Source organism: Buteo buteo, chromosome 7 (assembly GCF_964188355.1).
Source record: "Buteo buteo chromosome 7, bButBut1.hap1.1, whole genome shotgun sequence".
NCBI lineage: Eukaryota > Metazoa > Chordata > Aves > Accipitriformes > Accipitridae > Buteo > Buteo buteo.
The window spans coordinates 35,969,142-35,994,317 of record NC_134177.1 but is presented as its reverse complement, the minus strand read 5'-3'; the positions used below and the strand labels follow the sequence as shown (position 1 = coordinate 35,994,317).

The window sequence follows — 25,176 nt, the reverse complement described above, 5'->3', positions numbered from 1 at the left end:
AAGAGGAAGAACATGACTGGAAGTCAACCGCTTTGCTGCCCTTGAGAAAAAATATATTTGCGTTAAAAAAAGAAAAGTAAATAACATGTTCCTGTTAAGTGCCTGTTAATTACACATATTACGTCTAAAAGTAATTATCATTTAATTAGCAGTCTAGCAACAGTGAAAAGAGATGAAGTTACAGTTACGTTGCATTTGTTACTGATAGTAAGTGAAGGGTCATATTCCTGATGAAGCAATTCCTGCAGTGTGAGCAGCACCGCGGAGCCGAACCCACCAGGGCTGGGGGCTGCAGCAAGTAGGACAGCAGAGACCCAGTGTGGTACCAAAATGTGCCCACTGCAGGTTTTCCATAACTGCTATCTACTTCGTCTATAAGGAATTAGATGCTCCCATTTGAAACCAGTGGAGAGTGGGACTAGGATTAGATATCAGATTAGATGAGTGTGTGCAGTCTTTGACACCCAAACTCTGGTCTCCATCCTAGGTATTTCTAAGGATAAACATTTGGTCTTTTTTATTTCTTTTCCCTTTCCTGCACCAAACATTTCGTTATAAGTCAGGGGTCAGAAGTGCCAAAAGATCATGTGTTAGAGGAAAGAAAGTACAAGAAATCTTTCACCTTCATGGAGGTGAAATCCTAGCATTCACCTGCTCTTGTGTCACTGGGGTTTTTGAAGTGGTGCAAATGCAAATCCTTAAATCTAGGACTATATAAAAACATTGTCTTCTTGAGGAACTGGGAAATGGTTTAAAGGTGTTGACTGCCTAGCTGTGTGTGTTAAATCCAAGTTATCTAGGAGGACTGGTGAAGGCACCTCCCATTCTGTTCAGAGCTGCCCAATGAGGTGGATTTCAGTTGCTGCCAATCAGCAGAAATGAGGTTTTAAACTACTTCTGGCGAAACTTTGAAGCCAGTGCCTGACGTTGCCCTGGGGAGTTACGCATCTCCAACGTCGAATAAATAGGTCTGATTTGCATAGACAAACACTACCGTTTTAATGAAAAGTTCATGTGGGATTGAAAACCACTGAATAAGCTGTTCAGGAGGGTGCTTGCCACTTGCATTGAAGAGGCGACTGATAGTTGATAGTAGGAAGAGACCATGACCTCCTGTTGATTAATCTTTAAAGGTATGTGCTCTCCTTACCTACTCCACATTAAGTAACAGCAGCTTTCCTGTGCGCAGTGTGGTGATACACAGCATGGGGAAGAGACTCTGATTTACTCTCACCTCCTGGCAAACTGCTTTGTTTTGTTAGAATTTTATCTCATGTTGGTTAACTTGTTTTAACTAATGAGATACTAGAAAACATCTATATTCCTAGTGGAGCCAAGGCTTTGTGGCTTAGCTCCTGGGTTTGATTACAAGATGTACTCTGGCTGGATAATTTCTGTGCAAATAAAATGTAACAGCAATTTCTGTATCTGCTTTGAGTGTAAGACCTTTAGGGGACCAGTCATAGAGGAAAAGTAAAACCAGGTTAACTAAATACTATTCCTTTCTGACTCTTCACCCATGCTAATCTGTGCTCCCCTTTGTATTCTGTCTTGATGTGCAATGGCTTTCCAGACAGGGAAAGTATTTTTCTTGCTATCTTTTACGCATTTTTCAGTAGCTTCCAATATGAGCCAGTGCATATGTGAAAGTCGTGCTCTGTTTTGTCTCAGGCCTCCAAATCTGAGACTCTGTATTGCCTCTCCTGTAGGACTGTCCGTAATAAATCACTATGAGTGATCACTATTATTTGCCCCACTTCTGCCTTTGTGAATAAATGGGACGCAATTAAGGGTCAAACCCCCAGCGTACTGATATTTGCAAACGTGCAGTTGTGCTACAGTGACTTGTGGGAAGGAGCCTCTTTCCCCTGTGCTCTAGGGAGGCACCCAGGCTCATTGCTGTGGCCCAAAGGGTTCACACCGAATGCGAATGACTGGGTTTCCCTCTGAGTGCCTGTCTCTGCACCGCCTCCAGGAATAGCTCAGCAACTGCCATTAAATGAGCTAAAATGAAGAGCCATCTTTTAAGTAGATCCCAAGGGAGAATCCTGTAATTGCAACTATTTCCTCAAAACCATTCCTGAACAGAGACTGAGTCCCACTTGAAGGGTAATTATCAGGTTTACTTTCTCCAAGGTGACTTCTTCAGGGCTTGTACTCTGAGACTCAGAACTGCACACCTCAAATGCTGCGATGCAGCGTTGCTCCCCCGTGTACCCAGAAAGTGCAGGACCGGGGCCGTCAGAGTTGGCGCCTTGCACTATTGCCAGCGCTTGGGCGAATGATGGAGAACAGCCAAAACACCTTCTGCAAATTCTCGTGACCCTGAGTAAGGCTCGCTCCCATCTTATGGCTGTTGGTCTGGAAGGGTTTATCGAGGTTGGTGTCTTTTGCTGAGGTCCCAACAAGATGGCTGTAGGAGATGGTTAGGCAGTTGGCACGTGGCCTAAGTGTCTTCTGCTTCCAGGTGGCTGTGGAAATGGGGTAAGTCCTGATCCATGTAATGGAGATCTTTGGGGCTGGAGTTTTACTTCAGCTGACAAAATACCTAGAGTTGGGGATGATTACTACCTGCACGTGAGCATTTTGACAGCCTATAGCAGCACACATCAGTACAAAAACTCCTGCAAAAAGTGCTGAAGAATCGGGAGCATGGAGGTGGGTGCTCAGGCATCTGGTGATTTTTAGTGCCGGGACATCCTTGGGTTTTCTAGAATATACAAGGAAGGAAAATGCTTTTAGGCAAACACCTTCACAGCAGTTTTTATCCTGGAGGGGAAATTTTACAGTTGAGTTACAGTCCTGAAGCTTGGACCTGTAAATAGAAATCTGCTTTAGGCTGGCATGCTGTATCTTACTTAGCACACCATGGGCACCATAAGGGTATGCATGCAGCTTTTGTTGCTGCTGGTGGCTTAAAGCAAGGCTAGAAACAGCAAATTGTGTGTGCGATTCCTCACTTACAAGTTTATTAACTACCAGTGCTTTTCTCACCATAGATGACTTAAATTGGGGGGCGGGGGGTCTGGCATACAAAGCAATATTGGTAGTTAATTCAGCAACTCCAGTGTGGAAGTCACTAAACTGATTTATAAATGCTTTTTCTCAAGAGCATCCAGGTATTATACTCATCTGACAGATGAGGAAACAGAGGTACAAAGAAGTTAAATGCTTTGCCTGAGGTCCCAGAGCGAGCCGCTTCTTGACATGGAAATAGGAGCAGGCATACAACAGTGACAAAGTCAGATCTATCTTGAGCAAGGTCACAGACATGGGAAGACATAATAGGTATTTTAAAAAATACATAGTTTTCACAGCTTCTTTGCCATTAAAAGTTTAAGTCGTATTAATCTCCAGTAAATTCAGAAAAGGCATTCAATCTAGCATCTCTTTTATGTGGTATCTTTTATTTTTAATTTGTTTCGCAGATTCTGTAGTACTTAGCGACAGCGGGAAAATAAACCCATTTGAAACAGACAATTAACCAAGGTCACTGGGGCAGGAAAGCTAGAATTATTCAAGAAACAACTATTGCAGATGCCATCCTGGGGATAATATTAAGCAAGGTACGATGCTGTGGGCTAAAATGTCATTCCTTCACAGAAATTTTATTACATTCTTGTGAAAGACATCCCGCTTTTATCTGCCCAAGCCATTACGCAGGCAGTGAAGGGAAGCTGAGAGCGTGGCTCCTGCCTGACTCTGCATCTGCATGTAGATGCCCCGCTGCAGGAGGCAGAAGCAATACATATTTCTCCTTTGGAGATGCGCTACATGTGTGACATTAGCTTTTGGGCTTTTGTGATCAGTGTCTTGCCCTCGCGCTTGTGCACTGCTGTTAGCTGCCTCCTGCAGCTGCTCTAGTGCTCACACACTCTTCCATTACTGCAAAGTTCTTAAATTAATGATCTGAAGTTCACTTTCAAAGGAAATACCGTTGCAGACACCCAGGCTGTGTCTGCCCTGCGTGTTTGCTTTTGGGGGAAGCTGGGCCAGGGCTAAGGGGTGAGACAGGGGCACCATGCGATTGTCATTGCAGTTGAGGAACTCATGGGCAGGAGGGCTGTGAGAGCCGGTGCCAGGCAGGAGGGTGCTGCCCTGTCCTCATCCTCTTCCTCGCTGGTGCCTCCTGGATGTGGCCGAACCCTCTCTGAGGACAGGGGAAGGAGAACAAAGTGTGGTGGTGGGGCAGAGCTGCCGAAGATGACAGGCAGGCTGGGCAAAGCCAGGTTTGTCTTTGGGCCTCTGGTTCGCTCTGCCTGGCCCTGCCGTTTCCTTGTAGCGGGAGTTGTTTTGCCTTGGTGTAATCTCATTTCAGAGAAGAACGGGGTCGCTTCCAGCTCCAGGCTCTGCCTGAACCTCTCCCGTCACAGTCTCGTCACTCCACAGGCCCCAAGAGCCAGGTCAGGCTCTGCAGGGCAGTTCCCAAGGATGCGGGTGGTCGCTAAGCCGAGCGCAACTGAAAAACGGGCTTGTTGTTTTCCAATTAATTTTTGATTCATTCGGTTCCTCTCCTCTTCCATTTCTCTGCCCCCCAAAACCTGAGGGACCAGAGGTGTCCTCTGTGGCTTTGCGGTAAGACTGACTGCAGATCCCTGTGAGAACAGCACATCGCCTGGGGATGGCAGCAGCCCCAGGGTGGCCCTAGGGGCACTCAGCAGAGACGCTGCCCCTCTGCGACCCCAGAGCCATCCTGCTGTGGTCAGACTGGGCCCAGTCTGTGTTCTGCAGGGGGCTGGACCGGTCAGAAAGGCAGCCAGAGCGGGAGGGCTCATATCTGGGGTCCCCTTGCGAGGCCAAGCCGTCCCTGAGCCCCCGGGACACAGCTTGTTGCCAGTGAAGCAAAGGGTTTTGCATGGTCTCTGCCCCATGGAGGGCTGCTGCCTGTGGGCAGGGTCTGATTAACCCTGTCTTATGACCAGGGGGGTCAATCCATCATGCCACATGCTTGTATTTAATTTCCACGTGCTTATTCTCTTGCTATAAACCTGTGTTTCTCATCCCGGTCTTTATTTATTCTGCAATATGTTTACTGTGCCACAATGCAGAAGCACAGAGGTGGCAGCACCGACAGTTGTTTCTGTAATCAGGTCCTTAATTTTGTCCATGGCCAAATGAAAATCAAGTGTTTTATCGTAGAGTGTCACATAAAAATAAAGATGGTGTTCTTCCTTACTCTGCTATCATCAGGGAAGTAATTGATAGGCCACTATTTAAAGCCACAGGCTTAATTTGACTGAATTTGATAATTTACCTATAATTTTCTACATATTAAGAGTTCGTTAAATTTAACCCGTGGAGCTCAGAGTTTCCCAGTGTTTCCTGCTGAGATGCTGGCTCCCACCAGTGACCCCCAGCTGAAACGCAGAGGTACAGACAGGCAGCACGAGTGGGAAATTGTGCGTGTTTTGGACAAGACTGAAATCTCGAAATGGAAAATTAGATGTTTGAATTTGGTATGTTAAATTAGGAATGGGAAGTTTGGGAGAGGGACAAATAATGCCTTTCTGGGCAGGTAGAGGACCATCCTAAATTTGCTAAATGCAGTGCCGTGTCTCCTAAAGCAGTGGGATTGTGTTGTTGAAGGTGAGCAACTCTGTGATTGAAGTTCATTGAAAACAACAGCAGTTTAATGGAAACTGGACACCCCAGCAGTTCTTAAAGTATATTCTCAGCCTTCTTGCGCTCAGTGGTATGACTGCTAATTATTTTTTTAATATCTTTTTTCTACATATTTTATAACTTGCACTTTAGTATAAAATTGGAAGCAAAATCCAATTGTGTAGGAAAATTTAATTTCCTTGAATTGAAGAAGCAATCTACTTGAGACTTTTTAATCATTAGATGATAACTGTGCACTAAAGAAAGGAAGACCATTAAAGTAACTTAATAGACTAGGATAAACGTTTTCCCCTGTATCTTCTTCATCTTTATTTAGAGATTCATGCTGAGGATATTTCATAAAAGCTGCTTTTCTTGACCTTTCGTCACTTACTGTAGAGAGGAAGCAGCCAGAATAATGGCAAGGAACTAATGCTGTGGATTTCTGGATACGCAACCAATAATTCCAGTGAACATCTCTGTTCATCCTTTCCTGCCAAATTTTGCTTTTCCTTTCTCATTAAAGAAAGAATAGCTTTTGGGACAAATAAAAATGCATTTAGCTGAGCTGTGTGATTTTTAAAAACAAACTGTGTTAATGCTTTTAATTAAGGGGCAGAGGAACAAGAGGCTTTATCAGCTCTTTGTCTGCAGGCCATTATTTCATTGTGGATGGGCTATCTATTATTGTAAACGTCCACCTTTTTGAAGGATTTACTGCAAAATCAAATGGTGTTTTTATTTAAATTGTTGAGCGCCGCTTGATTCCTCATTTATTTAATATGGAGGCATTGTTACAAAGAAGAATGTAGCACTTAATTTGTATTGCTTGAGGGACCCCAGATCCGCTCGGGAGCGCTGCTTTGCATGCTTCACGGTATTGTGTGTTGAAAACAGAATGTAAAGCAAAATGAAGAAGAAGAAAATTTGAAGGTGAAGTTACAAAATCCCAATCAGGCTGTTTCTAAGAACATTTTGGAAAGGATTGGTGACTCTGTGGTCTATAAATTGAAGTAATGTTGCAAAATAATGATGAAAATGCTTTCTTGGGCTACAGCTCGTGTGCATGGCTGTTGAGCAGCTTCCAGTTCAGAAAACCTTGTTGATCTAGTGGCAAGTTCCCAGTGATCCACATATTGGGTCAGAAATGCAGTTTCGTTTGTCTGAAACATTCACCTGGATTTTTTTCTGGCTTTAACTCTTCTCTGAGTGCCTTTAACAGACCTAACAGGTTTTAACTGGGGAGGTCAAAGGTTCCTGTGCTCCCCCACACCTATTCCCAGTGGAGGAGGTGAACTGGGTTGTTCATGTTCCATGTAAAACCAGAGCAACTTACCCTTCTATTTAATTCCAGGAGTTAATCTAGGATAATGGAGCTATTAGATTTGGCATCTGTAACGTGGTTATCATTTCAGAAAGAATTGTTTCTGCTAATGGGAGTTAACTTGCTACAAATAAAGCAATAGAATTGAAATCTTAAGTACTAGAGTGGCAGCAAACCATGAAACATTATACTGCTTATTGGAAGGAAGGCCGAGCTTGCTGTCGGGGAAGAAATCTATTGAAAAACCCCCGATGGATTCCAATTGTAACTAATTTAATATGGCAGCAGCATTCAGCTGTTCTACCAGTCTATTAAAAGGGTTAAAATGTCTATAAATAATAATACTTAAGTGGCTAGAACTCTTCATCCAAGGAGCTCAAGGGTTTCTCAAAGATTAATTCAGCCAGCTGCTGCCAGAGCCAAGCTGCAGGTCCCTTGGGGCTTATTGGGCCCTGCGGCTGCCTTAGGTGCATTTGGGACCCCAGATGCTCCTCTGGCAGATATGGACATTTTGCGTGGTGTGGATGGGGAGGTTGAGCGTGGGCCTGATCCTTGCTGTCTGTAAGCTGTGTCTGGGTATATTCGAGGGTGCTTTCCTCCTCTGCGAGCCATAACTGCTTAGTTCAGCCTTGAATGTGCTCCACAGCATGGACAAGCCGTGAAATGTGCTTTGAGCCAGGACTTTGGGGCTGCCGTTAAAACACATGACCCCGTTGCCCTGTTTCTACCTCAAGACCAGGTTCACTCTGGAGAAGGTGCATTTCTAAGTGGTGTGAGATTTCCAGGTATATGGGCTACCATTGGTATTAGACCCTGCAAGTCTTCCCCAGGCAGCACAAGGCAAGTGTCTCCTAGGTCCAGGCAAGGAGCTGCAGAGGTGATCACCATCCCATTCTGCACGGTGGACCTTTCCCCTGCTTGAAGCTTTGAGCTCAGGGTGGGTGGAGGAGTTCTGTAGCTCCCCATAAGAGCAGATTCTGGCAGTACCTTGGCATGGCTGAGTGGTAAAATTCATTGTCTCCTCCATGCTGATCCCTCTAAGTGGATCCATGTTTTTTTTCTTTGCAGCACGGATTCTGTTGAAAGCAAGCTAAAGGGGAGAATGGTTTTTACAGTTCTATTTTAGTACAGAAAATATCCCAGGGGGTAAACTTTCCACTTACCATAACTGCAACAGATTAGTGTATCCCCAAGCAGCAAGAGCATAATGATACGGTTTTGTTCAGTGCTGTGCTCTGTGGCAAAGTGTAATTTTATGGAGAAGGTCACAAGTGTTTAACCACTCAAAAAATACCCCCAAACGTGATCTCAGCTTGTGTGAATCAGAGCAGCATCCTCATCTTAGGGAAGCTGTATCAGATGGAGACCTGGTACAAGGTAATGAGGGAGGGACAGTGCATGTGTGCATGGCAGCCAGGGTCGTTAGTAAACACAATCATGTATTATGTTCATAAAATTGCACAGTTTTTATAAATTAACCCCTGACACTGAGTTTTTCCTCAATCTTTCTGCTATTCTGTTGATGTCAGTATTGCTAGTACTACTCTCATTTTTTTCTGTTATTTTCTCTGACTGGACACTGTGCTTGGCTGCTCTCGCAGAGGTGGAGCCGAGCAGCGTTGTTAGCTGGAGGGCGCGAGGTTTTGCAGGAGAAACATGACAACTTGATCTCTAACCCAGAACCCTGTCAGTATTGGTGGAACTGGGCAAATGCCGCAGCAGTTGTTTCTGCAAACAGTTGTCTTGAGTTTTAAAGGATTTGCTTCTGCAAATTTGCAATTTATCTTTTTGTTGCTCGTTGGTGATGACTCCTTTGTGATGTAAAGAACCCAATCGGAAACCCTGTTTCACAGGATGCCTTAAAAACTAGTGTCTGTCCTGAAGTCTACTCTGTTACTAGACATGCTTGAAGAAAGTAAGAGAGGAAATGCCATTATTAAATTTCCTTCACTTATAGGGAATGGAAACCCAAAGAATTTATGGCCTTGCCCATAGACACACCAAGGTGTTTGTGACAGAGCCAAGACCGGAAAGTTTTTCAGTAACTTAATCCTGGGACAACTCTTTCTACAGTCTCTACAGTCTACAGCAGTCTCTACACAGTGAAATGAACTTGAATTGTGGACAGTTCCATCGCAGTGGTAAAAGAATGTCTTCAAAGGCACAGAGCTCACTCATTGCCACAAAATCTCTGGGATAACTGGTGGCAGGAAGCATCTGAAACCAACAGGAGCTTTGTAGAAATTAGCACTCAGTCCATTAAAAATTGGAACATGTCAATAATTGTGCATTTCTGTTGGTTTTGTCTTCATACAGGACGCCGGCGATGATCGGTTGCTCATTTGTTGTGCACAGAAAATTCTTTGGAGAGATTGGGCTTCTCGATCCTGGGATGGATGTGTACGGAGGGGAGAACATAGAGCTCGGCATCAAGGTTTGTGACACATTTGCAAGAAAAATTGCACCTAAGAGTATTGAAGGAACCTAAAGCAACACTTTAACAAGTTAGCATAAACAGTAATTAGAATGCTTCAGGGGAACTGATCACTGATGTGTTTTGTAGCATTTAAATTTAAGTCTAAGGGGGGAAAATGACTTGCTTTTAGGGTGAGTGTAGCTTTTTTCCTTGGATTCTTCTCTGTCTTACCTGATACAAAAAGCTACTGAGATGAGATGGTATGCCAACTTAAACAGGCCCTGGTGACATTGTCACACCATTGCTATAAGTTGTAGGTATCTTAAACACCAGGAAAAATATAGTGCTGTTTTTGTCACGTGAACAGTCTTAGAGGGGCTGGTGGGACTCTTGTGAGTATCTCAAGAAGACACAGAGCCTGAAAATATTTGACAGGCATTTAGCATCTGCAAATAAAATATGTTCACGAACAGACAAAACCTGCTTTTAAAAGTGAAACGCTCTTAGTCATGCTTTTAGAGCTGCCTCAGTGCATCTACGCAGACTTTCGTTGTTACAGAATCCACTGTGATGTCACTTGATTACTATGTACAATATTAGATGTAGCTTAGTGATTCAAGTGTTTACATACAATGAAGTGATTCATAAGCAATGAATTCAATGTTCAGAAGCAACTTGGGATGGCAAAGTCTATGGTGATTCTTCTAGGCATGTTTTAGAGTACAGCACTTGTACGTTAACAAGCTGATATGGAGAGGCTTGAGACTTATAACTGGAAAATTGAATTGACTGTGCTGTTGTAAAAATGAAAAATCATTGTTCGGTTCATAGATTTACCAGAGGATATTTGCTTTGCTGGCAAGTCAGAAGAAACTTAAGAAATCTATTGTTGTTGGCTACAGGGAGCAATAATCTCACTAAAACAAGAGAATAGAAGTTAAAGGTTTTAAATATGCCACATAGCTGTTCTCCATATGAAGTAATTATTGCAAATCATCATGCAGCTCACTTCTTGGGTCTAGAGAGATCCTGCTCTAAACCAGTCTTCTCTTGTGGCTATCCTTGTTTGTTTGTTTGTGGGATTTTTTAATAATATCATTGTGGAACTAGTCTTCTCACAATTAGTAATTCAATCTATCTGCTAGGTTTTGGGGGGATTTCATGGCTTCTTAGCTGGAAAAACAGGATGTCTCAGGGACAAGTATTGAGCATATGTATGTCCTCTTCTTTTTCACATGCTGAACTTTTTAGAAAGGCTATCTAATAAGTATACTTTTGGAAGAAAATAATCCCTCTCTTCCCCAAGTGACTTTCCCAAGCTTGCATTTCTAACCCATATGTTTCCTCGTTGTTTGCACACTCATATGCTGTGTATTCTGGTCAAGGTTTTAAAAATATTCAAGGTTTTAAAATACTGGTGGTTTTGAGAGCCAAAATACTTAGGAAATCTACTTTGTAAGACTATGTCGAAACTAGATTTTCAAAGATTCTTGAGCTCCAAAAATCCGTCTCTGTGCAAGTGTCTTATTTAGCAGCAAAGAGCTCATGGCACATCAGTCCCATTTACTATATGTTGGCTGTTGTGTATGCAGGTCAGGTAGCTGAGAGGACACGGAGAGTGGTCCTGGAGATGGTGTGTTATAAATAGTTTATCTAAGGCTAGTCATTGGATGTGTAAGGAAACAGAGAGTTGTTATGGATTCAAGCAGATGTCAGGTCTCAGATGGATATATCTGTTTCTAATAGTCCTGATGTACAAGGGTTGCCAGCCTTTCCTCACATGCTTGCAATCTGCCATGGCTGGGGTCTGTAGCAGCCATATCACATTGCCAGTAATGTAGGACTCTTTGTTAATAAAATCGGATCAACTCGAACAGAAAATTGTTAAGCTTTTTGTGGGTGTTTTGCTGCTTTGCCTGATAAGGGGCTGGCTGTAGTTGGAAAAGTGATTGGGTGGTTCCTTGTTTGTTTCAGTGATTCTTGGATGAAAATAAGTACAGAAAGTACTTCTTTTCCTTTTAATGCTGGTGCAAATTCCATCATCTTCCTGAGAATCCTGTGGCATTTTTTAAACTTTATTTTCTTGTATTACCAAAAATGCTCGAAGAACAAAAATGAGATAATAAACTCACTGGGGCTTCGAGAAGGACATGGAAAAATTACAGTGTTCCATGCAAAAGCACAAGCTATGTTGTGGTAAAATTAAATGCAAGTCATCTGAATAACAAAATGAAATAAGTAATTGAGAGGGTTGGGCCATCCTAACCTAGATGGGCCAAGGCTATGTATTGTACAAGAGTCTTGTTTTATTAATATGCTTCAAATACTCTAAAATAAGCTGTACTGTATCTACCTGTGGTGAAATACACAGGCCGTATGTTTCTTTCAGTTGCTGAATTCAGTTTAGCTAAATGAGAAAGTTCCTGCGTGAGCCACTTAAAAGAACTGTTACTCACATTCACAGAAGTGGCTCCTGTCTCGCTGCTCTCCTGTACGTGCTGGGAAGCATCCCCGGATTGCTCAGATAATAATAATAAAGCCATTAAGCATGTTGCTGCCCCAGGCAAATTTCTGTTCTGCTTGCGGGGGTAGCTTTGGCCCTGACAAGGGGAACATGCTGTTCTCTATATTATTGTATTTTCTTTTATCACGCTGGACTGTGTCTGGAAGGTTGTGCTTATTCACTCCTCTTGTCCCTGATGTCCACTACTTCACTTCCCGAGGCAGAATTGAGTCTAATTCCCCTTTTCTTGGCAGAGAGCGGAGAAGTGTTTGCTAAGCAAGGCAGTTTAGGCTAATATTCCAACTGAGAGGTTTTCACCACGCTTTTTTTTCTCCTCCCCTGCCCAAAGTGTGCCTTGCAATCAAATTATAATAGCACTAGGTCTTTCTTACTGTGTTGACAGCCAGAAGGACCAAACATTGATCTGTTCCTGTGTTAAAAACTGCGCCCAGCAGACTGTTTATGGAAATATCATCCTCGCGACCAGCTGGTGACCAGGTGATGCCGGTGAAGCTGCTGGAGCCAGGGGGTGTAGAGACATCTCGTACCTGGTCTTGGTCTTGCTGTAGGAATAGGGAGAGCAAATCTCACTCCAAGCTCCCACTGCCTGTCCAGGGGAGTGTGCAGGTGCTGTGGACCACAGCTCCTGCTGTTGGTCCCAGAAAGAATAACTTGCTCTCACTGAACAAGCTTTGAGCCAACTCTTTTAACCCTTTGCAAGTGGGGTGAGCAAGTTTCTGCTCTGATTTTATAAACCTGGTGTCCAATTTCCGCAGCTTGAAACTGTTGACATTGCTCTGGGTCCCCACCAGCTCCACACGTGAATTTTGGCGTAGAGGCTTCTCCGACCGTCTCTGCTCCTTCTGTTGAAAATTTTTAAAATATTTAAAATATTTTAAAACTGTTTGTGGACCTGGCTTTTAGTGACCGTGTGACTAAGTGGGAAGACCGCTTTTGCTGCGTCTCGCTTTTTCTCTGCAGGGAAGGTTTCAGGGGTTTTCATGGTTAGTCACAGACATTCACTAAAGATGCTCCATAAAATTGTGTGTGTCTATTTGAATAAAGATGCAAAAGTCTATTGCATGACTGTTGCCATGATTTCAAAGTCTGGGATGGGTTACAAGGGTGTTTTCAGAGTATTTTGTGCTTCTGTCATGCGTTGCTAATTAAACTTACTTGAGTTGTCTTTTAGAGATTAATTTAATCAATAAGGATATTATTACTACTTTGATGGTATCATTTGTACAAATTGTCACTCGAAGAAAGCAATTAACTGAGAATGCTTATTAGCTGATCCATCCCACACCTTATTTGTGTAGTAAGAATCCATTATTGAATTCATTAAGAAAAGCACAATTCGGAGATCCCTTTGAGGTTTAATGACTGACTCAAGCTACTTTTTACTGTGAATGTTAAATTGTCTGAAGTTTGGGTTGGATCTTTTTAAACTCTTCCCAGAGGAAAAGCACAGCATGGCCTCTTAATATCCCAATTTTTTTTCCCCAAATTTGTCATCTAGATTCAACAGGCCAGATTTCTGATTTCTGGTGCAGCCAAGCCAGCAGTTGCGTGCATGGAGCAGGCAGAGTTGCATCCATGTGCATAGCTGTAAGGGCTGGGAATATGGAGCTTTGAAAATCAAATGGGTACTATGAGAGCACTGAGCATATTGTTGTTAGTGGTGATTTCTTTAAAAATCAGACTCTTATCCCGCAGCTGCTTAGGCACAAAAGTAACCTCATTGCACTGGCAGTGACATTGATCCTCTCCCAGAGGGTACCATGCCTGTGTACCCTTCAGTCTTTCAGAAACCCTTAAAATAGATTAAATAGCATTTTAATGGTACAAATCTCTTGTGTGCATTTCATCCATGAAGGAGCCCATTTTGTTTATATGAGTACGATTATTCATATGCTGAAATGCTGAGAGGGTCAGGCAAAAAAAAAGGAAAGCCATCAAATAGGTATATTTAAATTCTACAAGGGAGATTGACTATTTCTGCATTCAGGAAATCAAATCCTCTTCCTGCATGCATTTTTCCATAAATTTATGGCTATATCTTTTTGTTAAGAAGAAAACAGTGAAGGCATTTAGAACAAGCAGTTCTTTTGGCATTCGTGGCTTTGTTGGGTCTGAGGTGAAGGACAGGCAGCCTGTATCCAGCCCTATGGGAGGCAGAAAATCCCCCCATGGGGTACTGGGTGGGAGCAGAGGAAGGATGTCAGGGCAAGGCTATGAGTCATGAGAAAGATGTTTTCATTTTTTTTTCCTATCTTTTTGTAGCAAAAATACACTAGCATAGGCTTGATTTCCCAGCCTAGCTGGGAACACAGACTCTGATGTGGATACCCTGTGTCTTTATATGACATTGTGCATGTCTCTAAAATGGAGAGCAATAGGTGTGAGCATAATGGGGAGCACATAAATACCATTGCTGGACGGATACTTGGCTAGGTTTCTACTTGCATGAACCTAATATCCAAATAGTTAGTGCCTGTCATCAAAATGTAAAAATATCCCTGGTTAGGGTGGAATTTATTTTTATAGTGTCAAGCGAACGCACAGACATCTAATATCAGGTGTCACGTTTTGACTCTGTGATGTGTGCTACTGCTGTCATTCGAAATGTTGTTTTGCCGGGGCTTTTTGTTTGATCATCTTCAAATGTCTCTCTCTCAGTTCTTCTGATTAATACATTAAAGCCTGAGTGCAGGCAGAGATAGCTGACAGTAGGCAGTACCTGAAATCCCTTTTTAACCACCCTGTCCATCAGTGCCTGGGCGTGAATTCCAGCATTCCTCCGGTGACTGTCACGTCTGCTGGCTTCACCAGCGTCTCTGCAATGCGCGCGCCGAGGCTTGCAGGATGTGGTGCGTGGTGAGATCCAGGAGATCTGTGATGATGCGTTGTTACGTTTTTTTATCACTTTGAAAATTAGGAAGCTGAAAAGCATGTAATTTATTCATAAGGCTTTATTAGGCTTGTGAGGGTTCACTGAGACACAGTAGTTAGGGCTGAATCAAGTTTCTCATGATGTGCAGGGTTTTTTTTCCCCCATCTGCACCTAGCTTTGCTGAGACTGAATTAGTCATGAAATTACACATGCGGCAGCAAAGGGCTTTTTTGGGAGGTGTGGGGACAAATGTGCCTGAACTTCTGAGGGAAGGACTTTGAGGAGCACAGATAGGGTTTGCTGCGTGATGCCTCCCAAGCTTTATTTTGTGGTTGGTTGCAGGGAGGTGTTGGCGCATCTGGTTGCAAGGAAGGACAGAACACGCCTTTGACTGCATGAAGGCTTTGGTGTAGAATTACCAGATACTAGTTGGTTATCCGGGGAGTACATACTGTTCAAACATCCACTCTTCTGACATTTCTGAGAATTTATACTGAGGAACTGCAATCTTCACAACATTGGTCAGATACAGATGATGCAGAAGTCGGTGCCAGTGATGGGAGGTGCTCGAGTGGGGCTGTTGGCAGGAGGGGAAGGGGGTGAAACTCTGGGCTCATCTATCAGGGAAAGAAATTCTGGAGTTAGAGTAAGAACCAATTTGAAAAGTTGGGGGCTAAACTGTGGTAAAAGCAACGGGAGAACCACTAAAGCCTGGGGAAGTTTTATTGAACAGACATAGGAGTTACAGTTGGCCCAGCCTGATCCACAGGACAAAGCTGTGTGGGGATGGATCACATCTCCCTCCTCTATCTTCAGGCACAAAAAGCCTCCCTGTAGGCTGGAGCAGCCATAGCAACAGTTGGTTTGATGCAGGCTATCACAGACCTGCCTATGGCTTACCAAGACCCTAGAGACTCCAGCAGTTTAGGAAATGTTTTAAAAGAAAACCAAAAATAAACAAAACCACCACCCCCACACAACCCAAACCTGCCAACAATATAAACTCAAGACCAGCTTTTAAAAAGTATATTATCAGTCAGGCACCAAAATCCACTTAGAAATTGGGGCTTACGGCTCTTTCCAAATAAAAATAAAGTTAACTTGGAAGAAATTAAGAGGCAGAGTAGGACTGACCTTGGAAAAGGTCTTAGAAATATAGCTTTAGAAATAGTGATGCACCAGTAATACATTACCTTTGTGTACAGCCACAGTCTGTTTATTTGTACTGGTATCCCTGTTAGAGAAGTTGATTTTGCTCTTCAGAGTGATTGTTGTGTGGTTGGAAGAAATATTTCCACCACTGAACAATATCCAATCACTGCCTGCATTTATTTTAAGAGCAGGAATCAGTGCAAGTATGAATTCAGATCCTATGTTTGGCATTTTAGTTGTCAGCTCAGTATTTACTGTAGGTGCTTGAAGATGCTTTATAAGAAGCTCCGGTGTAGTTTTCCAAACTGGTAAAATGCTTTTCATCACAACCACCTCCATGGAAATGGAGCAGTATTTTGATTATTTCTAAACAGGCTATAACCTCTGTGCTGGGAGCCGGAGAGCAGCTCTGTTCTTACTGCTGCAGTGCTTGGGCGGTTTATAGCTATCCCTCCTCAGGAAAGGAAATTGCAGGCAGGCAGCTGCAGAGCTCCTTTCTCTCTTTCCTCATGATAGAAAATGATTTGTCATCCCTGCCTGTTATCCACTGACAGATGGGGACAGGTAGAGGTGGGAAGGGACCACAATTTTCACCCCAGTTGATTCTAGTGTTTTTACTGACAAGTTGATTTTTATGCCGGGAAGACCCTGATTGTCTTTGCTGGGAAACATGATAACTTTTCCCGTGCAATAGGCCATGTGTTGCAGTTGAGATTCACTGGTGGATGAAGAAATCCATTTTAGGATGCAGCCATGCCATATCTTTGGTTGAAACTCTGGCAGGTGTCAGCTTTTTACTGATTTTTTTCACAGGCTCGGTGCCTCTGGCAAGCGGTGGTTAGGGATCTGCCAGACATTGGTTTAACACGCTGGACCATAGTTGGAGTCCACCCTGGTCACCCTGGGCTGGGGCGGAGGAAGCCAGATGGTGGAGAGCAGCCGCAGTGTCTCCATAGCTAAAGGGGCTGTGGAGAGCAAGGGCAAGCGGCCATGCAGGTTTGTAGAGACTTAGCAAATTTTGGTTTATTTATGCTTTTCACCAATGGATTTCAGAAAATGGAGCCTAAATCCTGAGGGATGTTCTGCAGCGCTCATCTTTGGTCTAACTCTGCTTCTCCTGCTGAACAACGCCATTCCCATATTGCTCTTTCCACTGAATGTTGTGGAAATTTGAGTTTGAATTTCCACTGCTATAGGATTTGGACCACACTGACATTGTCCAGTGAGGTTGCTCCAGGTCCTCCTCAAGCACTGGTGCTCATACCCCTGCCCATGTCCTGGCTGTGGACATCAGACACCTCCAGTATCCCCAAGAGAGATTGATTTATATATTTTTATTTTTTTTTTCCCCTCCTATCACACGCTGTGTTTCTTGGGCACAACACCCATTCCACAAGCCCTTTAACTTGTCCTGGGGTTTCAGCTCTCCATTCTCTGTGGAGAATGGTGTGACAAAGGAGGCACCCTGAGTGTCTGGATTTTCACCCTTTCCTGCGTGTTGCTCAGGCGTGCATCTGTTCCTGGCCACGTTCCCTCAATATTTTATGTGGAACCCCGCTAGGTGTGGGGTTGGGGCAGGGGTTCAGGGTGCCTCACCATCCATGTTTTGTATTATGGCTGTTGGGATAAAACATGGCAGATACGTAGCACTTGCTGCCAGTGCATGGTGTGCTCTGACATTTGCGCCATTCTGGGCTCTGATGAAGATGTTTGCCAAGACAGATTTCGATTATCTGGCAGTCCTGGCTCTGATGCTCAGGCAATGGTTTGTCTTCCTCTCCAACCCCAGAGATACCTGCAGTGCCACCCTGTGCATCTCATCCAGCCAGCCCTTGCTGTTGTGGGGAAGACTCAAGAGACTTTCCTGTAGCAGGAGATATTTCTTGGCTGGCTGGGCAGGGGTGTCACGGCACACCAAAATATGGGATCCAGGTTGCATCTTTGGGGTACATCAGCAGGCATTTTAAGAACTGTGTGGACCAGAGGTTTGTTGTGCTGACGTTCACCATAGGCTGGTGTGTCAGGGAGGCGAAGGAGCTGGCATGGGTGATGCCAGCACAGCCATGCTGTGGCTCTCACCCTCCATGTTCTTGCAGGGAAATAAATTACTTAAGTCCTCTTAAACAGCAGTGATGGGCATGAGCAGCCGAAGGATTCCTATATCACTTCAACTGACATGTTCCCCTCTGTACTGCAAGGCATACTGATTGCTTATTAGCCCTCTGGGCTCTGCTGAGTGGAAGCAGCCCTGGGACATCCCTCCCTGTCCCCCGTTGCCTGGGCCGTGGTCACATTTCCAGCACTGAGCACGCATTAATGTGGGGGTGATGCATGAGCCAGAGCGGTCCCAGCTCCCTGAGTGCCTGGCAGCTGCAATTCAGGCAGGAATTGCTGAGATGTAGCAAAGTTAGGCCCCCTGAAAGCTGGTTTAATAGCATCACTCCCTGGAGGACAACTGTCCTTTAAAGTATTTCTGGGTGTCTGAAACAATAACTCTTTGAAATCTGCTTTCTCCTTTCATTCTTCACTATACAAGGTGAGCAGCAGCACATTTACTCTGTGTGTGTGCCTACAATGTCTGGGATATAAATTACCCTATAAAACAAAAAACAGGCTTGTGTCTTCCTAAAAACCAACTGCAAGCCAAACTGAACTTTGTCTTCTTACAAAGAGCGCGCTTGGGAAATGCCAAGAGAAAATTTGACGTGAAATTACGCCCCAATAAATGAGGCTCATAGTAAGATGAGGAATGAGGGTTTTTTCATCCCATTATATTCATAAAGCTTTCAGAAAGCTCCCTGTTCACCATGACTGCAAAGGCAAGGTTAATTTTTTGTCTTTTCATGTGTCCTTTCTTATGAGAAGACTAACTTGTGATGCATTTATTGGGGCTGTGGGCATCAGATCTCTTCCCTACCTCGTGCAGAGCCACTAAGTTGATTTTATCACTCTTGCCGGCCTCCGGTGACTCAGGCAGGGCAGCAGCCTCAGACCTGGGAGTGGTCCTGTATCGTAATCACTGAGCGTTGGGTTTTTTCAAGGATAAGACTCTCTTCATTGACTACAGATTTCTCCTAGGCTTGAGGATTGTTCCTGGTGAAAATGTAATCAATGCTGTTACCCTCCGGTGATTTTCAACCAAAAACCTTGTAGTTAGAAATTCCCAACCAGCTTTTAGTGTGTTCAGTGTCTCTTGAAGGCTTTGCAGTCATCCCCTCTCAAGGACTTTCAGGTCAAACCTGTTCATTTTTACAGATGAAAACACTATTTTCCAAGAGCCCCTGCTGCAATCACAGCCTCGGCTCTGAGAACTGTTCAAGCCATATTTCTTCTTCATCTGAACTCCTCACCCATAGGAACACAGTTAAAAGGCATCTGACAGCCTGATGGTGATGGCAAGAAACAGAGACTGACTGCATTTCCCTGCATGTCCTTCCTGGCTCTGCCGAGTCAGCAGAAAATCATAGTAACAATAAAAGTGTACCAAATATTGTCCCAGGCTTGTAGCAAGGCCAGCTTCACTCCCAAATTAGGGCAGGCCTTTCTACCCTGCCTCCTGCACATGCCCTTCAAGGACCCCAGTTTTGCTGGAGGACCCTGCATCTCCTCCTGGACTCTTTGGACATCCGAATCCTTTTGAGACCGGTATCCTACTCTTTGGGATTGCTTTATAGCAGTTCCTTTTATTTCAGCATATGGCCAGGTTTGATGGATTGTGCCACGTTAGAGTCACCCGTTCCTCCAAGAAATTCAGTCCAGTGTGTTTGTATGCCAGTCACCTGCCTCCTGACCTTTTGCTTTTCGATGTTACTGGGCATGATTCACTGTTACGCTGTCACAAGCTCCAGCATGCAGTGAGTACAAAGCAGATGTAAAACACTTAATAAGGATATTAGCACTTGGTACACAACCGTGCCTGGCTCTGAAGCTTTGCAGAAGGCACTGGAAGATCTCTGCCTCTGGCAGATTGTGTGGTGTCCAGCCTGTGGCTTACTTTGATCTAAATAAATCCTATGTACTTGAGCTCACTTTGCTTGGTTTACCATATTCAGGTAGCTTTTGTATATGTGAAGCTTGATTGGGGTAGGAATTGCATCATCTCGTGTTTAGAATAGGTGTTGGCATCTTTGGACTCTACCAGGAGTAATGGCAGTGATAAGTAGTATCGCCTTCTTCAGTCTTATCTAATTAGTTGGCTCACTTCTTTCACAGCTTTTTCAGTACCAGCAGACTTGAGTGACTGCTTCAGTGTGACAAGGAGGAGAAAATTCCCAGCAAAATTCAGTGGGAACTAATCATTTATATCTTTCAGCCATCCTGGAAAATCTCTTTCCTTTTGTGACTAGCAAGAGCCTGGTGCTGAATGTGTGTCCCTTGATGTGATATCACTTGAGACTTGCCCTGTGCATCATTGAGAATAACAGTGGAAATAACTAGACATGATTTATGTTTCTGAGTGCATTTATCCTTCAGTCTAGTGTGTCCTTGTGATACTTGATGGAGACTGCAGAGGTGGTGCTCTGTGGGACTCATTTTGAACAGCATTCACAGTCGGAGCTCCTTGTAACGTGAGTACTATCACAGCAGTGAACTTTCTGGCTTCCCTGTGGTGTATTTAGTATTCGTAACAGGACTATTGCCTCATAGATGATCTAATCGTGATGCACTGCTGTCGTAATGCCTAAAAGGTAGTTAACCCCAGTAACACAGTTTTCATTCATCTCCTTGACTTCAGGGTTTGCTCAGGAGTCCTGTGGCAAGGGAAAATATTGCAGCTTGACCTCTACACCATGAGCTGCCTCCTCATGATAGTATTAAGCTGCCAGCCAAATCCCTTCCTCAAATTCTGTAAGAGTTCAGGTGGTTGACCAAAACTTCCTTGGCTTTGCCTAAAAACTCAGCCACTAAGGTATTAGATACCATGGAACTAAATTATATATTAGGGTTTTTTCTGCACTCAGAATTTTAGCAATATTTTCAGCATGCTGTCTCTCCCTGAACTGGTTAGAAGCAGCTGGTACAGGAAGCTGGTGAGGCAGATCAGAGAATAAAATGAAATTCCATCTTTGACTACCCAGGCCATGATCCAGCAGGGCACTTAACTTTCAACCACCTGGGCAATCCTTGTAATTTCTGTGGCACTATTGTGCCTGCTTAAATGTAAGAGCTTCTTAAGTGTGTTTCTGGATTGAGGCCTCTAGAGCTGAACTTGAACCATAAGGGTTAATATTTTCAAAACAAAATTTTTCACTTGAAGAAGGTGTTGTTTCTCATCCTTTCCCTCCTTGCCCCCTCCAAACAGTTCTTCCATTTTATGAGCTAATTAACTCATCTAGCTTTAAAATACAAGTGCATCCTTCTTGGATTTTGTCATGTGTCACCACCTTCTAGAGAGTCGTTATATCTTATTTGCACAGAAAATACTGGGAGAATACGCCAGGAAGTAAGCTAACCTGTTCATTGAATAAATTTATACCTAAAGTGTCAATAACAAACCCATTATTTCGTATTCATCTAGAGACACAAAATATGTATTAATTAACCAAAGTACTGCTAGTGGGCATATGCAAATGAAGTGGCATCAATCAAGCCAAGATCACCCTTTTTTTTGAGTTTTTACTTTATTAAGAAATACTGCTTTGTGCTGACTGCACTTTCTCAATATCAGATCTGTGCCTTGAAGCTCAGTGCTAGGACCAAAAAGAGAATCAGAATTTCCTAGCACTGCAGAAACTGCCGCAAATAATGCAGCTTATAATGAAGAATTCATATGTAATCCCATAGAGGAGATAACTGTCTAGATCTGCCTCAGGCACAAAGAACTCAAGTTTATTTTTGTAGAAGGTACTTCATTCTGTCAAAGCCACAGAGTTAAACTGAGAGTGACAATTAGATATAAATTCACATTTGGACTAAATATATCTAACTTAATATGTAAAATAGGAGTTTTAAGTCTATAGCTCTGCTTTTCCAAGACACAAGGCGATAGCAACACCCAAAGCAATAGATAAAGGATTTTCCATGTTGGCCTGCAAAGTGCTCACTTCAGGCAGAAGATGGTCCTCGGTGTTGTCACCCTGCCCCACGCCCTGGCGTGCCAGCCGCCAGGACACGAGATGGAACAGCACTTCCCAAGTGCCTCTCTCCTGGGCAGAGGCACTGAGAATACTCCTTGATACGCCAGCTCTTAAATGCTTCAAGTCTTTGCCCAACATTTTGCACGTCCACGTCCTGCAGGTCTCCCACACCATAGGAGGTGGGTACCTCTCTCCAGGAGAAGGTAGGGTAATAAATAGTCTCACTGCTGACCTGTTCAGCTCAGCTTCCAGTACCTCTTTTATCTTGTTTGTTGCTTTGGCATCATTCGAGTATCGATTGTGCTAAGGGCATATCAGTATTTTTATAATTGCTTCTGAGGATGCGTTTTGTTTGCTTTCCAAATAACAGATCTAAACTGCATATTAAATGATGAGCCAGGACTGTGGGGAGGTGCTGTAACCTTTAATGTTTAAGAAGAGCTAGCATTAACAAGAGCTAGCTGGCAAAGACATTGTGAGTGGTAATAAAACTCCTTACTGTATGGTCTTTTCCATCCAGAGATGTCGAGCCACCCACCAAAGACAGGCAACTGTTGATATTCTCCTTTTGTTTATGGGGTCCTGTAGCACAGATGTGTCTGTGTTAACCCCACGCACTCTGTGTGCCTCTTTGCCTGCCTGTTTTGTCGCTGGAGCTCTGGATGGAGAGAAGTGGTCCAAATCCCCACCTTGAAACATCCCTCTGTGATTTTTCTTGAGTCACCTGTGCTGGCAGGACACATCCCACTCTTCCCAGTCCCCTCCAAGCAGCGGTGAACTCCAGGAGAGTAAATCTAAAACCACACCTGAGGCTCAGCTGTTGCCCCTCTGCTTGGTCTGATTTGGTTGGCTTTGCAGCTGTAGAGCTACAAGCAAATGCAAGGAGAGTTTGCATCCAGAAGTAAAATGTTTCCTGTCTCCTTCCTGGGGTTTTAGGTTTAAAACCATATAAATGTACAGAATTACGTCTGTTTTCTATTCAAAATTTTAACTTTGGCCATTTGTACTTGAAACTCAGTGTGGGTCTGCAAAGCTCTCGTGTTCCTTGTTGGATTTTTCCAGGATCAGGAGCCTGGGCTTTGGCTGTGAACATTAAGAAAAACATTCCTATAGCTTTGCTTTCTGCTCAGCCAGCTCCAGATCCTGTAACATCTCACCGTCCTGGTGAACTTGGATTTTGGCAAGCTTTACTTTCTCCTTATCTGTGCTTGCTCCAATGGCATCTCCAGTGGGTGCTCAGAGGTGGTGAGTCACAGGAGTTGACAGGTGCTGCCTGCCCCAGGCATTCCTCTCTCGCCTGCTTTAATGGCCAGCACAGATGTTTCCATTCAACACAATTTGAAAAACCCAGGGCTGGAAAAAAAATGCTGTTTTGCTGATCTTCCAGCCAGCTCTTGTACTGAGCTATCCTGACAGCCCCCAAACCCTTCTGTTCCCACCAAGGACTCCTTGCAGCCCTACCCAAAGCCACAAGCAAGGGGCAGTGTGTGGCTGTGGGACCTGGGAACCAGCAGATTTTGCCAGAGCACCCAAAAGGGTGACCAGGCACATTGTCCATCCCAACCCCCTTCACAGCTCTTGCTACCTACGTTGTCAAAGGGTTGCAACCACATTTCTGGTCCAAGCTCATTACAGCCATCAAGTCCCCAGTAGTTTTCTTGTGTTTCTGCTGCCCAGCATTGGAGCTGTGGATGTGCCATGGTGATAGGTCACCGGCTCTGCTTGCTGCCCAGCCTTGCTCCTTGCCTGCCCATTCATCCCACAGCATCCTGTCAGAGCAGTGGCATCGCTTCCCCACTGCTTTACTTTGATAACAGGCATGTATAGTCTCTTACTGACTGTATCTGCTTTACTTGGACTTGACCTCTTGGCCAAGGGTTTGCTGAACACCCATGTCTCCTTGCAGGTCCCCTTGCAATGGCATCTGCATGTGTTTCTAAGGCCATGGAGCAAAAGCTTCAAAATATAGAAGGCTTAAAAATTAATAAGAAAACAAACCTGTTTGATCACTGCCTCGGGGGTCTCAGTTACTCAGATTTGTATAAGCTGCAGGAACAGCCTGCAGACCTTTTTAAGCGGGGCACCTTAATAGTAATTTTTGCTGACAGTCAGAAATCAGCCAAGTGAACCATTTTAAAAGCCTTTCAAAACTGTTCATTTACATCATCTGCTGCTTTTGTCAAATACACAAAAGTGTCTTGTCATGTCTTTTGTCTCCTTTTTACAAGAGTTATGTTGTCTATTTAGATTATATTACAGGAGTGAACAGTTGTTCAGGGATTATAATTTGTATGATACAAGGAGAACGTTCGAGAACAGTAACAGGATGGTTACCTCAGCTGAAACTGCCATTAAATATATATTTTTTTTTTCCTAATGTGTAAGCCTAACAGTAGCTGAAGCTGCATCCAGTGTTGACTGTGGTCCCTAGTGCAAGGAGGAGCTCATGGAGGAAGATTTCTGGTGAGCGAAGTGTGCTTTTTGGTTTGCCCAAGTGAGGTGAGGGACCAGAGCAGGGTATGGGGTTAGCATATTTTGAAGTCTCTTTGTGGAGCACATTCTGCTCTTCTGGTGTGTGGTTGGTTTAATGATGTGGAGTTGTAGCCCTGCGATGACTGGGGGGGACAGGAGCCGCATGCCCTGGAGGAAGGTGAGGAGTGTCTTGCTGTGAACTGTGTGGGCAAGACCCCGCTCCCTCGAGAGGGAAATGCTTCTGACAAAAACATGTATCGATGGGGCAGAAGATGGAGCGGGTGTGCCTGTCTCATTTGTGTCTTCCATGCCTCCAAAAGCTGCTGTTCTTGGTAGAGACTTACACATCAGGGCAGGGAACCCGGCTGTGTATTCTGCTTCATTTTCAGCTGGAAAGTGCCTCTTGTTTCTAAAATCTCTGTTGTCGTCTTTAAGAACATTTACAATAACATATTTTCATTTTTTGTGAGGGACACTTAGACACAGAATCACTCCTCTCCTCCCCTCTTCCCAGCACCTTTCTGGACGCTAAAATTGAGAACTATCTACCCTAAAACTGAGCACGCCAGGGAAGCATGTGCCTGGGCTGCTTTGATTTCATTTGGTCTGAGGGAACACCTCGTTCATGGTGTAGCAGTCTGTGTGTTTAATGGATTTGCTTGGCTCTTTCTGTGACATGTATAAAAGGAAAAATGTGTTTATTGGTATCAAATTTAGAAGACCTGTAATGTTTAAGAG

At 44.0% G+C, this 25,176-nt stretch overlaps 1 protein-coding gene across 1 annotated transcript in view; it reads left to right on the top strand.

The window, feature by feature from the left end:
- The window catches only part of GALNT17 (polypeptide N-acetylgalactosaminyltransferase 17), a 218,396-nt gene that overhangs the window by 128,910 nt on the left and 64,310 nt on the right, over nucleotides 1-25,176 (top strand). The window contains exon 6 of the mRNA XM_075032433.1: nucleotides 9,242-9,359. Within this exon, the coding sequence (XP_074888534.1) occupies nucleotides 9,242-9,359 (118 nt within the window). The remainder of the gene's footprint in view (nucleotides 1-9,241; nucleotides 9,360-25,176) is intronic.